The sequence below is a fragment of the Lissotriton vulgaris genome, chromosome 12, assembly GCF_964263255.1.
Source record: "Lissotriton vulgaris chromosome 12, aLisVul1.2, whole genome shotgun sequence".
NCBI lineage: Eukaryota > Metazoa > Chordata > Amphibia > Caudata > Salamandridae > Lissotriton > Lissotriton vulgaris.
The window spans coordinates 728,678,106-728,694,304 of record NC_141700.1 but is presented as its reverse complement, the minus strand read 5'-3'; the positions used below and the strand labels follow the sequence as shown (position 1 = coordinate 728,694,304).

At 45.3% G+C, this 16,199-nt stretch overlaps 1 protein-coding gene across 1 annotated transcript in view; it reads right to left on the bottom strand.

Annotated features, from left to right (window-relative positions):
• Positions 1 to 3,609: 3,609 nt before the first annotated feature.
• The window catches only part of LOC147678400 (uncharacterized), a 123,254-nt gene continuing 110,664 nt past the window's right edge, over positions 3,610 to 16,199 (bottom strand). The window contains exon 3 of the mRNA XM_086946575.1: positions 3,610 to 4,524. Within this exon, the coding sequence (XP_086802701.1) occupies positions 3,940 to 4,524 (585 nt within the window). The 3' untranslated portion in view covers positions 3,610 to 3,939. The remainder of the gene's footprint in view (positions 4,525 to 16,199) is intronic.

Genomic DNA, 16,199 nt, shown 5'->3' with positions numbered 1-16,199 from the left:
CACAAAATTGCACCTACTTCTATATATACTTTCACTGGTGCAGATTTTTTATTTTCATGAATTTGGGAAAGTTTATCAAAGTATGACTGGGACTCATGCTCCTAGCAAGCGTTGATTCCAATTTTGCAAGCGCAAATATGCATGGTCATAGGTTTGTATCCCAGAGGTCTGCTCAGCAATTCATCCTTCCATGGTCAAAAAAATGAGTACCATAGAGTTGGGTAACACTAAACATGTTATTCCAGTGGCAAGAGGCCATAGGGTGAACATGCATTTACAGATCAACATGTTATATTACATTTGATCGTGCAAAAATGTGCTGAGTGGTTGCAAATCCACCTTTTTTTAACACTTCCTTTTTTTCCACCCAGGAAAAAGTTCTATTTCTGCCCTTGTCGGGAGTATATTTTCAGTCTTTTTTAGTTTGGAAAAAGACTTGAGCAAAGTAGGTGAAAACCCCTTTCCGTGCAATTTGGTGGGTGTGCGCAGACTCACAGAGCATTGCAAACCACTCCAAGCCCCTGTGCAAAGATTAGCGGAAATGTGGAAAATCAGAGCCTTGCTAGAATTCAAACCCTGACATAACATTATAATAATGTCATATATATTGAGCATAATGTAACATAATAAGAAAACTGCTATATTGTGTCACCTCACTGGATGGCACGAAAAGCAGGGGCGGCCTTAGGCATGTGCAAGCTGTGCACCTGCACAAGGACACCATACCCCAGGGGCCACCACGCCAATATATATCCTTAATATAATAATCCTCTGAGGATGGCAGGGCAGGGATTTGACGGCCTCCGGCTCGGTTCCACTTGCAAACACACTGATCCCCCCCTCTTCACTGGCCTCCCGCTCCGCACCGCCCAGACCCCCTCTTCCGGGGCCCCCTACCTACGCTTTCTGCCCAGGGCCACCATGAGCCTAGAGCCGCCCCTGCGAAAAGGGACACGTGGATTCTTCTACAGACAAGTATATTTCGGAAGTATCGCATCCCCTGGCACTTAGATATATTAGAAAATTGCACACTTTTGCGTCTCATCATAAAGTCGCATCCTGGGCCCCAAACCTCAAAACCTGCACCATAAAATGCCTTCTGAGCATGCTGCACAAATGCATGGCCAATCACCAGAACTCAGGAATGGGCACTGTACCTAATGCACCAAAATGCACCAGCAACAAGCCTTGTTGCATTTATGCACCTAATGCACACAAAATAGCAATTCGATATTCACGTTTGCAACATGGTCACCCCATGTCGATTTCAAGGCAAAGGTGACTCGAAGTTGCAACGAGGATATGCAACTGAGTGCAGGCGGGTAGGATATTGGTGAAATGGATGTGTGAGGAAGTTTGATAAAACTTTCAATTTCATTGCATTTTATATTTATTATTCTTATTAGACTATACTTCAAATATTTGCACATCATTTCACAATACTGTCTAATTTAAAGCATTTACAAAATCAATCAATCAATCAAAGAGTTCTTATAACGCATGACTTGTCTTGCCGGGGAGGGGGGTAGGCGCTAGGTCCTAACATGCTTTGAGCTCTTTCGGAATTCAAGTGAAGGACAGGTGCATAGGTGAAGGGGGAGGTGAAGGGGGAGGTCGTTCCAGGATTTTTGGCGGCAAGGTAGGAGAAGGAACCCCTCCCCCCTCCCCCCCGCAGTGGTTCCCCTCATGAGTTTTTGGGGAACTTTGTGGCAAATCAGGGGTTTTAAAGCACTTCAGGCCAATATCCTTCATTAATGCTGGAAAGAAGTTAAAAATTTAACTGTGAGAGATGTCATGGGGATCTCCAAAATGTATTGTTCCTTTCAGCCTGCATGCTAGTTTAGAGGGGGCAAAAAATAAATACAGACCGGCCTTGGCCTCGAAGCCCTCCACCTCCCAAGTGTGGACTGTGCAAAGGGATTGCTGTTTCCAGGTTAAACAGTGTTCTTAGGAATCGAAGATGTATCTTCCTCTTGAGCAAGCAGTGCCTCCAGGATAATAATGCACGGTATTCACCTGTTACAACGCATTTTTTACAACGCACTACCACTACAACGCAGGCATTACAACGCATACCATTACAACGCATAGCGCTGGGGGGCGCTCTAGGATAAGAGGTAAGTTTAATTTACTATCCAACACCTTCCCTAGGGTCCACGGGGACTGGAGTTAGAATAGTAAATTATACTTACCACTATCCAGCACCCCAAAGCACTATGCGTTGTAGTGGTATGCGTTGTGAATACCGCGTTGTAATGGTATGCGGAGTAAAAGTATGCGTTGTAACGTCATACATCCATAATGCACATCCCAACCTCTACCACCGTCCCACCAGAAAGGAAGCATCCTGAGCCCTTCCGACCAAAATCTAAATAAAGTCCTTTTACTTTACGCTGATGATGCGGCTATCCTCTCGCAGACAAAGGTTGGTCTTCAGAAAGCTGTACAGACCTTCACCAACTTCATGAAGATCAGAGGGTTACGCGTAAATGTCTCAAAGACGTTTACCATGTCGTGCGGCCCAAACAAACAAAGATCACCATGTCCAATTACTTTAGATGAAAGAAGGGTGGAGTTAGCCGACATTTTTTGTTATTTGGGGGTTCATTTTGATAGGCAAGGTACTTGGAAGCCCGCTGTGAATGCAAGAGCCCTGGCATTTAATAGAGCAATAGGTGCTCTTATGAGCTTTGCAAAAAAAATAGGAAACAGGCCAGTCAGGGAGCTCCTCCAAATATTCAAATCGAAATGTGTGGCTATTGGGACCTATGGGGCGGGCATTTGGGGCTGGCAGCAAGTGGAGGCGATACAGCAAATCGAGAACAGGTTCCTGCGATTTATAACAGCTACATCGAAGAGCACTCCTATATATGTTTTACATGCCGAAGTTGCTCTCATTTACATCACGGACATTATAAAACTAGCCCCTGTTCTACTCTGGCATAATGTCTGGACCAACCCTGCCACTGAACTGAATAGATCTATTATAGAAGACTGCTTAAGTTGTGATGGGATGAAAAATATTAGATGGCTTAGTTACATCAAGAACTTTGTCAGCGAGATTGGTCATCCTGAATATTTTACTGACCCAGCCTCCCTGGAACAGCTCTTGCGATCGACGTTTAAAAAGATTTTGTTGGAACATTTGGAATTGCAAAGGTGGAAGGGAGAAAGGAACAAAAAATCTGTCATGACCCAAGACGAAGTGACATCTCAGAGGGGCCCTCAGTTGTATCTTGAAATAGATCATCCCCTACAGCATCGTAGGCTCCTGACATACTTTCGCCTGGAAACCTTCTATAGACTTGTATCATTCCCGCAATTTAATGACTGGGCGAGAGTAAAAAGGCGGTGTCCTTGTGATGACAAATTATTCCAATCAAATATACACTGCACTCTTTTTTGCACTTTATATAGTCACTCCAGACGACGAATTTTAAAACTCCTCCTGTTAACCTGGGGTCTAAGGAAAGCAAGAGACGCCTATAATAAACTTAGGTCCTTAGACGACTGTCTCACCATTAGCACAGTGAGCCTCTACTTGAACACAATTTTAAGAGTGAGAAGGTCCATGGTCATGGGATAGTAAGAATTAATCAAGCATTTTTTAACTACTATGCATTTTAATTGATTGCATTGTTTTATCTTTTTTTAACTTCTTTTTAACAATTTTAAAAATCTATCTTTAGTAATGTTTAATTCTGAATGGAAAATATGGAATTTTAACAGTGTATACTTTTATGAATTGTGAATTCAATTCGAATAAAGTCTTTGAACTGAACTGAAATAAAGTCCTCAGCAAAAAAGAATTTCTCAAATTCTCTGCTCCATTGTCTCCTGGCAGTGGATTGTAAAAAGCACCAGGTCTGAGAAAGTCAATTGTAAATGTCATGATTACCCAAAGGGCGTGGCTGCTCTTCCCTTGGCCACCCATCTTTGTCAGATCTGCCGCAGGTTAGGTTTGGGGTTACCCTTAAACTTGTCTCTCCGCCGCCCCTTTCTTGGTCCTAGGCGGTAAGGGGCTGAGCCGTTAGAGTCCTTAGCATGGTGCCTGTGAGGCTGAAGCCGGCGACGGACACCCTTCATGGATCGTGGGCATTTGACATCATACATGGGGTCACAGTTATACTCCATGACCTTGAAAGGTGGACGCCCAGGGCGTTTCCGCTCAGGCCCCCGACTGCGTGGTACTGGCCTGCAGCTGGGCTCCTGGTGGGGGTCACACAGACGACCGCGACCCTTGTTCCAAGGTAAGTTCCTGCACCGGGGATCTCGGGAGTCACAATCCGGGCGCTTGTGGGAGCGTGGCGGTCCCTTCTCGGCCCTTGGCGGGGCACCGTGTAACGTGCAGCTTTTGTCATTGTTGGGGTCACAGGCAGCAGCAGTTTTGGTTGGGCCTTTCTCATCGTGCGTGGGTGTTCCTACACCTATTGCGTTTTGGTAGTAGGGTGCATCCTTGCCATAGACCTGCTCAAGGTGACGCATGTGAAGGTAAGTCTGGTGGATCCTTTCTATCTCGAGCACCTGCAAGAGACACAAAAATACCAAACCGGTCATTCCAAGAATATCAGCTCAAAAAAGGCCCTCTACATAATCAATCAACAGCACAGGAACCACACAACCAAAAGGATTCTAGCAACAACAATTGAACACCAAAGTATAGCAGTCAGTTTTATTAAATGCATAACGTATTACAGACCACCGGCTGCAGCTCTATTCCTAAAGCCATGCAATATTTAACTCATGATTCATTAGAGACCTTACCTATCCTTCACATTATGGCCGCTCAGTTCTGAGACATTAAAGCTAAGTGACATCACAAAGGTTAAGGTCTTACATAGCAGAGATACCAGTCAGATAACACCAATGTCCCAGGCCTTCTTTGGACCTCATATAGAAGAACTATCCTTTGAGGAAGCAGATGATACAGGCTCATGCATTCCTCCCTCAAGTTACCCCCATTTTATAAAGTCAGGCAGCAAAGCTCTGCTTCTTGTTGCACAGACTACAGGCACAACTCAAGCATCATAGAGCAGAGCTATCTTGTAGGTTCCACAGACCTCCCAAGCTCAAAACTCAGACAGAAGAGCTATCCTTCAGGCTACACAGAACATAACAGGAGCAGGACTAGGATATAATAATAACACCAGCATTTGTAAAGCGCGCAGCTACCTCAGGCGAGCTGTCCCGGCACTGGGGGCCGTCAGGAAGATTAAGCGAGCTATTGCCCAGAGTCACAATGTGCTGGGCTAACCAGACGCCGGGGATCGAACCGTGATCCCCCGTGTTACAGAGTCAGTCACCCTGGCCGCTGCACCATACCTTTTCCCACATCTGGACCATCACTTAGGAGACACAGATAAGGGCCTGATTTAGAGTTTGGCAGACAGGTTATTCCATCCCAAATGAAACAGAGGACCAAATGCAACAGAGCACCCTGTCTGCCAAACCCTTGGTCCGCGGCCTTATTTAGGGACAGGCGGACCTTAAGTATTCCTTCAAAGAAACCCCCATTGGCTCCATTGATGGAATACTTCCTGAGACAGCCTGAGAGACTAAGGGCGTTTGGAGTAAGCACATTACACCGCCTGATCTATTTAGGGTGGACGGTGTAATGCCTTTTTTCTGTCTGTCACTGCTAGGAAAACCCTAGCGGAGGGGGACAAGAAATAAAAATAATGACCCCCACACTCTGATGCTGTGGGAGTCATTCATTTTTTTTTATCTTTCGAAGAAAAACTTGCTTTGGGAGTTTGTTTCTGAAAAATAAAAACTTTGTACCAGATTGGTGAATGGATGCCAAAATGTACGGCAGCCTTCCACCAGATGTTTTGCACGTTGCATGGAACCACCGCCACAGTTGTTCCTTCCAACGTTCGATTGTGCGTCAGGGTGGCGAAGGTAATGTTCTTTTCCACCCTGACAGACTGTACTCCTACATTAAACTATAACTCAGGCCCTTAGTCCTCAGATAAGACAGCTGTCCGTTGGCTACACAGATTTTACAGGCACAGGACTCAGACAAGACAGCTAATCAGGTTGCACAGATCTATCTTACAGGCTTGGGCTGAAGTTGAAGTTGGGGGAATTTGTAGAGCGCACGTATTCCAAAAAGGTTTCATTGTCTTTGTTGCAGACAACAAAACTATTCCCAGACAATGCAGTTACTAAAGGTCCAGTACAAGCCCCAGTGGCAGAGATATTTCACTGCCAACTGCACAGATTTCCTATGATTTGGATCACCTCTCATAAGGATTAAGCATCGAAGGAATAACAACCACATAAAATCATTTTCACAGTGAGAAATACATATCTTCATTTATTAAAACCGAAAAAACAATGACCTTTTAAAAGCAAAACTTTCTATCTGTATTTGCATTTTTGTTAAAATGATATATCTGTATAGCACAAGAAACATGCTAGTAAACCAAAAGGGGCTTGATAATACATAATACATGAAAAGGGCCTCACCCGTATCCCTCAGTTGTTTTTATATTCTCCCTTTAACACAGTATAAACATGAATAGACTATTTTCCAAAGCATAAAGCCTCACAGAGAGGAAAAAACATACTGTCAATTTAGGGAAGCAAATGGCTTCAGAGGCCATAATAAAGTAGTGGTATTTGTACCCTCTGACCATTCTGAAGGCCTGTGTACCCTTTTGTGTGCAGTCAGAATTAACTTCCTATCGTAAATGCTGTAAATGAGAAAAAACACATGGCCTGTGAGTCAGGAGTATAGAGAGAAATATTGACAGCAAAGCAGGTAGAAACATGTCCAGATCAGGCCTAACCCTAAGAAGGTAACGAGGAACACCTGCATCCCAGTCCGGATCTAACCCTAGGTTGATGCTGTGTTAAGTTTTAAGACCATAGAGCTTAAATGTCAGAAACCAAAGTGAAGTGCACTGGCAGTGACAACTCGCAGGACAATAGACAGAGATAAGATATATGCCTGGGGATGAAGAGAAACCCCTATGATTCTGGAAACAACTGTGGTTAACTGCACAGTGAAAAGAATATGCACATGGCAAGGTAAAATTTATCAAAGTACATAAAAACTACTTTTTAGAAACAATTCCAACTTTGGCAAAAGGAAAATCATTGAGGGCAAAACAGAAAATGTACCTCACCGCCTCTCCTGCCTGCCCATGATGCTCTAATCATAATGCTGATTTTATTCACATGTAATGGTGCTGTCCTATATTGGGAGGTTTTGGTCGGAGGTTACCCAGAGTTTATCATTACTAATGGAGCGCTCACCTTGGGATACGATAGAGGCCTGCCTACTAGGCCAAATCCCTCTCTCCAAGAAGGCAAAGTCACTATGCCGCTTTACGGGATTATCCCTGATATTGCAGGGCGGCCCCACTTAGTGCCACAGGATGGCACACGACGAGTCAGCCTCCCAGTGTTTGGGATCCTCGAGGGTCCCCTAGGCCGACGTCACTTCCGAGCAGGAGAGGGCGGGGGGAGAGGTACATATACCTCTCCCGCCCTCTGAGCACCCTCTCTCTTTTGCTGCCCTGACGCTGTTTGGGGGGCGTTTGGGTCGTCGACCTCCTGGAGCTGGCTTGTGTTGCGCAGTGAGTGTTTCCTCTCCAACCCCTCAGGGACTAGGCTGCTAGCCCGGCCATTGCTGTGGCTGCGGCCACTTGGAGGGGCAGGATAGCTCCAGGGGCTTAGGGTTGCCCGCCGTGTGGTCGGGTCCGGGAGCCTTTGTTGTAGTGAGTGCATTTCACGCACCACGACCACACGCTTGGCCACGGTGCAATTGGAACTGTGTTTGCCACCTACGGGCTGGGGTATATAGGTGGGCTCATTGGGTGGCCGATTAGTTCCCCGCAGGACGCGCTGGCTCCACCTGGTCTAGCGACTCGCGGGAGTCGGATCGCGCTCGTAGCAGCACAGCGAGGGTAGCCTTACTTGTCTCTGAATTTTTGGGGTCAGTGCTGTGCGGCCGTCCGCGGCAGAGCAGGAGCCTTGTTTGTGATGCTGTTTCCCTCCCCAAAGCGTACCGGCAGGGGGGGGGTTGTGTTTCAAAAATGTATTATTTTGTGTTGCAGGCTGAGTTACAGGGCGATCCAGAGGCTGTAAGGTACAGTAAGAGTACCCTCTGCAGGAGCACAGTAAGAGTGCGAAAGCCAAAATCCCCAGGGAGGTTCTCACGTTGGACCCTGGAGAAGCGACGGCACCCCGTTAGTCCTTTGGGCGGTTGTGGACCTGAACAACCGGGGGTTGCCTGCAACTCTCCACCCCCCCTGAGCTGGGAGGGGCGTGAGTAAGGGGTGGACTGGTGGTCCGCCGGTGGGAGGGGCTAGACCCTCCCCCAAATCGACAAACACCAGTTGGCGAGGGCCACCGGGTAGATTGGCTTATCAGGTGGGCAGGTGGTGAGGGGCTGCCTGCCCTGGGATCGCCCGTAAGATAACCCACCATGTTGGCATATTTGTTATGCAAATAAACCTGCAGCAATTTTCTCCACCAAAAATGTGCTGTGTCTGATTATTTCTCTGAAGTATTGCTGTGGGAGGGATGGGGAGTGTTGCAGATATTGGCATTATAGCTAAGGGATTGATCACACTGTGCTGGAAATCCCGCAAAGCACCACAAGAAGGTAGATGGAGAGAGGAGGTTGTTATTGTTATTGTTATTGTTATTTTGTATTTGTATCGCGCCCAATCACCTGCAGGTCTCTAGGCTCTCGGAAATCGGTGGTAAGAACAATAACTTGGCAATCACAAAGTAAAAGGCATCCACTGGCCTATATAGCACTCATGATTCTTCTGAACAGCAGTGTTTTTAGCACCTTTCTAAACCGTAGGAGGTTCCCTTCCCTGCGCAGCGTCTCAGGTAGCGTGTTCCATAACTGGGGGACTAACACAGAGAAGGCTCTCCCTCCCTTGGTTACAAGTTTGTACCGGGGACAGACCAATAACTGAGAATCTGAGGATCTAAGAATTCTCATTGGACTGTACACCACCAAACGATCTTTAATGTAGGCGGGTGCCAGACCGTAGATTGCCTTGTGAGCTGTGCACAGATTCTTAAATTCCACTCGCTCTTTGATAGAGAGCCAGTGCAGGCTCTGTAACAGGGGAGATGCTTTAGTTCGTCTTGGGAGCCTGAAGATGAGTCGTGCAGCGTCGTTCATGACGACCTGTAGCCTATTGGTCAGGGTTTTCGGCAGGCCGAGATAGAGAGCATTACCGTAATCTATCCTTGAGATAACAGTGGCTGCTACGATTGAGCGCATCATGGATTGAGAAAGGATGGGAGCTAGCTTCCGTAGCTGTCGGATGATATTAGTGCAGCTTCCCACCACAGAAGAGATCTGACTGGCCATTGATAGATCACAGTCCAGTTTGATCCCCAGGCTCTTTACATTCAAGGTAGGTTTTGGAGCCGGGCCTAACTCCGCAGGCCAGTAGAGGTCACACCATGGTGAGGTGGTAGGTAGGTGGTAGGTTATTCAATAGGCTGTGGCGGAAAGGGAAGCGCTTCACTATGAGGAATATAGAGGGCTGAGACAAAGACCAATCTCCTTAGACTGGGCACAGCTGGTAGAAGAATTCAAAACAGAAACGGCAGGTAAGGAGGAGAACCCCTGGGATACATTGGGTGTACATATCGATAATGCCTGACTCCCACTACCGCAGTACCTCTGTTTTTGGGGTATGTCTCTGTCTCCCCCCTTTTTCTTTCTTTCCCCGCCCCCTCGCCTTCCCCTCTCCCGCCCCTCTCTCGCCTTGCGCTTCCCTTGGATATCGGCCATGATCACTTCGTATTACTATACACCTGCAATGGGGTGCATAAAACCACAGCGGCTGGCTTTTTTCTCTTTTTCTTTTAATCTGTTTTGGGGGTGGGTTGTCTAGTGGGAGAGGGGTGTTGGGAAGTTATAAAATTAACAGTGTAATACATTGCTATGGAATAGTGACATGCCAACGTTTTTGAGTATACATAACTACCATGGATGTAAACTGCGACATATTAATGAAACATTTGTAGTGGATATCAAGGACTAGAACCTGAGAAGATATGTACACTGTGTTATAAAAACTGAAAAAAGAACACCTTGAAATGTGTACTATGCATGAAACACCTGCAAACCTTAATAAAGTTTGTTTTAAAAAAAATAAGGAAAATCGATGAGAAGCTTCTCAGTCGGGAAGAAATGACAAACAATATAATCAATAACAGTGTTATGCCCACAACCATGGAAAGTAGGGCTGAAAGAAACAGGGGAAGTACATATTTCACTTGAAAAGGTAAGATCATACTTTGACATAAGTTCTTTCAGATTCACGTCATATTTATTATAAAGGAAATGGGATTGATCATCATCAAATATGTCCGCAATACCACGGATTATATTCTTTCTTGCCTTAAATCTGGTACTTTTTTATATGACTGCACTACTCATACCATCTTGACGAGCGATCCTTATCCACAGAGTATTTTGTTACGCTCAAGTGGGGTCAGATACCCTTTTTCTGTAGAACAATATAACGACAATGCTATATCAGCTCCTTGTAATGATGTTTCCCTACGCTGGTCTTTGATTGACCATAATAAATGGTTAGAGAAATGAGTTACCGCTCATAAGAATGCTTTTGACCTTTGACTGGATGACGATCTTAAGGCAGCTTTTCAAAATATATCTTGGTGTTTTAAAGAAGGCTTAAGTGGATCCCCCTTGCAGTACTGTTGGTCAAGGCTGCTCCACTTCCCACAAGTCTCTTATGGTCTCCTATGGTTGCCGTAGATAAGACCCCTCGCTGTCTCCGGGAAGTAAGAGCGCGATGGTGTGAGTACAGTTTAGCGTTGATAGCCGGGACGAAAGACCTAAAGGTTATGGCATTGGATGCCCTGATTGAAGCCAGTTTGACTGGGAAATCCTGGGCCTTTTGGCCTGTTATTAAAGGCCTGCTGCTGAAAGACGATAGTGCCATAGACTTGAGGCTGCCTTCTGCAAGTCAAAGTGGGTGGCCCATTTTTCTAAAATGTATTTCTCTCAGTCCGAGTCAGGGGGTGGATGGATCGACCTCGTGTTCTCGCAATTTATACTTCAGTCTAGATGAAATTATTCTGGCACTTGCAGGCAGCAAGGGTGGTAAAGTCCCAGGCCCGGACGATATTCCGGTTGATCTTTTTAAAGCCAACGTACCCTATTTTGACCATAGTGTTGGGGGCTTGCTGTCATTCGGACATTTTGAAGACATGGTCGGAATCTGTGATAGTGCCCATCTTTAAGAAAGGGGATAGATCGAGCCACAGGTGTTACTGTTCTATTTCTCTACTTGACTCATTGGGAAAAGTGACTGGGAGAATTTGCTGAATAGATTAGAAACGTGGGCTGAGGATAATGATGTATTTTCTGACCTACAATACGAGTTTTGTAGAGGAATGGGCACAATATATTTTAAGAGGACGAGGTTCAAGACGGTCAGCGCAGCCATCAAGATTTGGAATGCTTTTTTGAAAAAATGTGGATTAGGGAGATATAACAGATACACTAGGATGTATAAAAACAGGTCCTTCCCAGCGGCCGTCTTTTCAGACTCAACAATGGCAGGGTGGGCGGATAAGGGGATTGCACAGGTTGGGGATCTGATGGACTCAGAGGGGGTGGTACAGTTTACAGAATTAATGACTAAGGGGTCGATTATGATTACGGTGAATCCGCATCCTCCGGGCCGGTGGAAGCCACCGCAGGTCCGGAGGATGCGGATTCACCGCCACGGACCCTGAAAACACCCCCGCCAGATCATGATGGCGGTGGGATCAGCGGCGGATGGCAGGTCTGTCCGCTGCTGATCCGGGGGGTGTTGACCGCAATTTGGTGGCGGTGTCTGCAAGACACCGCCAGCCAAATTACGATGTGCGTGCAAACATGCTTTTCCACGGCGGATATTCCGCCGTGGGAAAGCATGTGGAGATTTGCTTCTGGGGGGCCCTTGTGGGCCCCCAGGTGTCGGGGGTGGGGGGTGCACATGGAGGGTACCTATGGTACCCCCCCTGCATTTGCATGCACAAAGCGGCAGCACCGTGCGGTGCCTGCCTCTTTGTGCATGCAAATGCAAAGCATGCATATTTAACTTTGCGGCGGGTGCTGCTTAAAGCAGCACCCGGTGCGATGTTAAATATAAGGGATGTGACCGCCAGGGTGGTGGTCACATCCTAATTCCGATGGAGGGAACGTCGCTGCCCCTGCGGACGGTCCCTCCACCTCGGGGGTGGCGGACGGACGCAAGTCCGTCCGCCATCCAAATCGACGTCTAAATATGGCATTGACAGAAGGGGCTTCTTTAAATATTTGCAGGTTAGGAGCTTTTTGAGTAAAAAGCAGGAAGGGCCAGCAGGATTTGATAGGAATGAAATCCTGGAGAAAATAAAGTTTTGTGGGGACCGTACGATCCGATCTTTTTATGCAAGTTTGGTAATTGGGAAAATTGATGATATAGATAAATACAGCAATAAAGGGGCTGAGAAATTGGGCGGTGAATTATGCTGGTTTCAGGAATCACTGGATCTGGGTCGCACAATCCTTTGCTCTGCCCCCTTACAGTCTCAACACTATAAAACCCTATATTCACTGTACTTTACCCCAGCCAGGATAGCAAGGTGGGGGTGGTACTACGGGTATCTCCTGTCCGCGCTGCAATTCTCTAGAAGCAGATATTGTTCATATCTTTGCTACCTGCCCCCAATTACATACCTTTATTAGAGATATAGATATTTTTCTAGGTAGATCATTAGGTATACACACATCGCTTACTCCTACCTGGATACTGTTAGGGATCGGTCGAGAGGTTGATAACCCGCAGAGGGAATTTATTTTTATTGCCATGGCAGTGTATAGGTTAACCATAGCTAGGGCTTGGTTGGATAAAAACCCCCCGGTAATGCAAATATGGTTGGCTAATTTGTTGGCAGCGTATAATTTGGAAAAACCCATTTATGCACGGAAAGGTAGGAGAGGGAGGCTGCTTGGTCTGAGAATATGGGAGCCCATTACTAGCTGGAAGGAGGGTCTGGATTTACATTGTGTTTGCTGGTAATGATATAAATTACTACACGTTTAGACTATTATTATATTCTATGTTATGTTTGCTAGGCTATCCAGAATATTTTTTCTTGTTTGCTTTGAGTTTTGTTTTATCTTTAGCCTAGAAGGATTGCTGCGTCATAATACACTGTAATGAAATTGAATTGCAAGGAATTTGTACGGTATATGTATCACGGTTATGGTTCGATGCACTATGATTAACGGCACAATGATGTACAATGTGTGCAAAACGGAAAATAAAAATAAATATAAAAAAAAAAAAAGGAATGGGCACAATATAACAAGGTTTAAATCTTAATCGTGTAATTGGCAAATATACTTCATTGAAAAAGGGCCAGTTGTTTCTAACCTTTGTTGATTTATAAAGTGTCTTTGACTGTGTCCTCCATCACAAATTGTGGGAGACCCTTTCTGTCCTTGGGGTGGAGCCACCATTAATATCCTTTCTAAAAGACATATGCAGGGGCGGGGCTAGAGTGAGATATGGAACTAGGGTTGAATGAACTCGTACTTTTGATCTCGAGAGAGGGGCAGACGGGAGTGGGTTCTTGCACTTCTTCTATTTACTTTGTACAGCAATAGTCTGGGTTCTGTTTTAACTAATTCCTGTAAGGATCTTCTCCAGATTGGCCATAGACCCGTCCCCTGTCTACTGTATGCTGACAATGCAGTTCTTATGTTCTGCACTCCGTTGAGTCTGCAGCAACTACTTACCTGCTCTGTCCACTATATGAACAATTTGGGCCTGAAGGTTAATCAGTCGTGGCCGGCAGGACTCGTGCGGGAAGTGAGGGTTGTGCAGTGAGGGTTAAAACTATTTAAAAAAATAATTACTTACCATTCTGCCGCCGTCTGGGTACCACGTCTTCTCTGCTCTCCTGCTCTCCAGGAAGCTGAAGCAGACAGCCAGGCTCCCTCCCTACCCTAAGCCAATCACAACGCTGCAAGCAGCATTGTGATTGGTCGGGTCGCCTCCCAGTCAGCGGCTTATGGGGTGGCCATTTTCTCCAGGTGGGTTGCATTGCAGCCTACATGGAGAAAAGGCAGAGTGTGCATGACTGGTTTTGGGCGGCCCTAGGGGGCCGACCGAACAGTCTATGCGCACTCGGGAGTGTGCAGGCACACCACTCCTTCCCTGCTCTCAGAGCGGCCCCGCCCACGCGCCCACCCACAACCAAACATAAAAGGGTAATAACGGAAAGTTATTACCATTTTATGTTTCTGCTTCTTGCGCTCCGAAAAGCAGTGGGGCGACGCTCCTCCGCCCTAGTGGAGGAGCTGCCCCTGATATTAATATTGGGGAGATATTCATTATGAAATGAGGGAGTACAGTTAAGAAGTGTCGAGATTTTATGATTGATAACGCAAAATTAAGTTTTACCCCAACCTTTCCTCACTTAGGTGTTTTGTTCAAGGCTCAGGGTTCCTGGAATCTGTCAGTTTACACTTTGAAGTTATCTTTTAGCAAATCTTTTCAGCCCTGCAAAAATTCGACACTAAACTTGGCCGCAAGTCAGTTAAAGAGATGTTCAACATATATAATGCAAAATGTGTGTAGACTGCATTATAAGGGACGGGAATCTGGGGCTTTGGTAATATCAATCAGCTCCAGATTGTAGAGAATGTTTTTTCTCAGGAACCTTTGGTCGGTTCCTCAGACTTGCTCTTTATCTGTATGTCATGCCAAACTGAAGGTTCCTTTTTTGTCCAACTTGAATAGAGTGTTTAAAATTGGCTCAGGCACATTCATTACCTTGGTTCAATTCAATTAAACAGTTTTATTCAGACTTCGGCCACATTGAATACTTTAAGAATCCTGCTGTGCTTCACTCAATCACCAGGAAGGAGCTCAAGGCTCAATGTCTGTGTTTGCTGAATGACCAAAGATTATCTATGGGATTGGTGAAACCTAGGCCATAAAAACCAGATGATTCTTGTTGCCGATGGTCTTCAGCCCTATCTTAATGTTGTAAAGAGGTTCGTCTTGCGACATTTTAGATTAGATATTTTTCATCGTTAAGTTTCTTTTCATAGGATTAATGACTGATGAAATATTCTGATTAATTGTCCATGTGATGATGTGTCTACCCAATGCACTGTGCACATTATGTTCTTTTATCCTTTTTATAAGGTTCCGCTTACACATTTTATACTGCCAATTTTACGTGAACATAATTTTAAACAATGTTGTCCTGCACGCTTGTTTTTACAACATCTTATTTCTTTGTTTGTTTAATGATTTCTAGTTTCAAACGCTCAGTGATTTTCTACAGGGAGAATTTGTCTATGTAATTATGATTTTCCTCAAACATAATCCATCTGAGGCCCTGTAATAGCACTTTTAGGTGCATTACAGAACTGCCTACAGTCTGAGGTGTTACCCTTCACTACAGGAACACAACAATACCTCTATAAAATGTCATGGAATGCTTTGGGATTTACTGTCCCGCTACCAGAGAAAGGGTAAGGTACTTGGATGAGAAGCCTTGAAAGTCCACGTTGATCATAATTGCGAAGGTTCTTGGTACGTTGAAGCCTTTATGACATTCTCAATGTTGACTTCCCTCTTGAGATGAAGATTCTTCTTTACCCACAAGAGTTTTCAGCTAATCTCAAATACCTAGTTAGAGGGTGGCCTGGGACCTTGCCATGGGCCTCTTCCTACATTGGAAATTATATGAAATATGTGGTAAGAATGTGAAGAACATTTATGAGGTATCCGGGAGGAGGGTAGAAGGACATAGGTTAAAGAGCGGATTCTCAATAACCCCTTTGCTGCACTGAGCTTTGGAAATTAGGCACCCTCCAGCCATGGCTGTTTGCATTACTCATCAGAGTTTCAAGCCTTTGGAGAACCCCCTTATTCACACATATCAAATGGTCAGATTGAGAAAAATTATGGGAAGCTATGGGAAAAATCAACGTTCACTATGCTGCATTGATGCTAAAGTATAGAAAAAACAGTGATCCTAGACTAATGTAACTTGAAATTCAAAAGTCTTTTTAGTTATACTTGTTTCAGCACATGAGATCAAAGGCACACAAAGAAAATATATACAGGTCACTTCCAAAGAGAGGTTGATAACCCGAATTTAATCATTCAAACATTGGGTTGTATTGTAGAAAC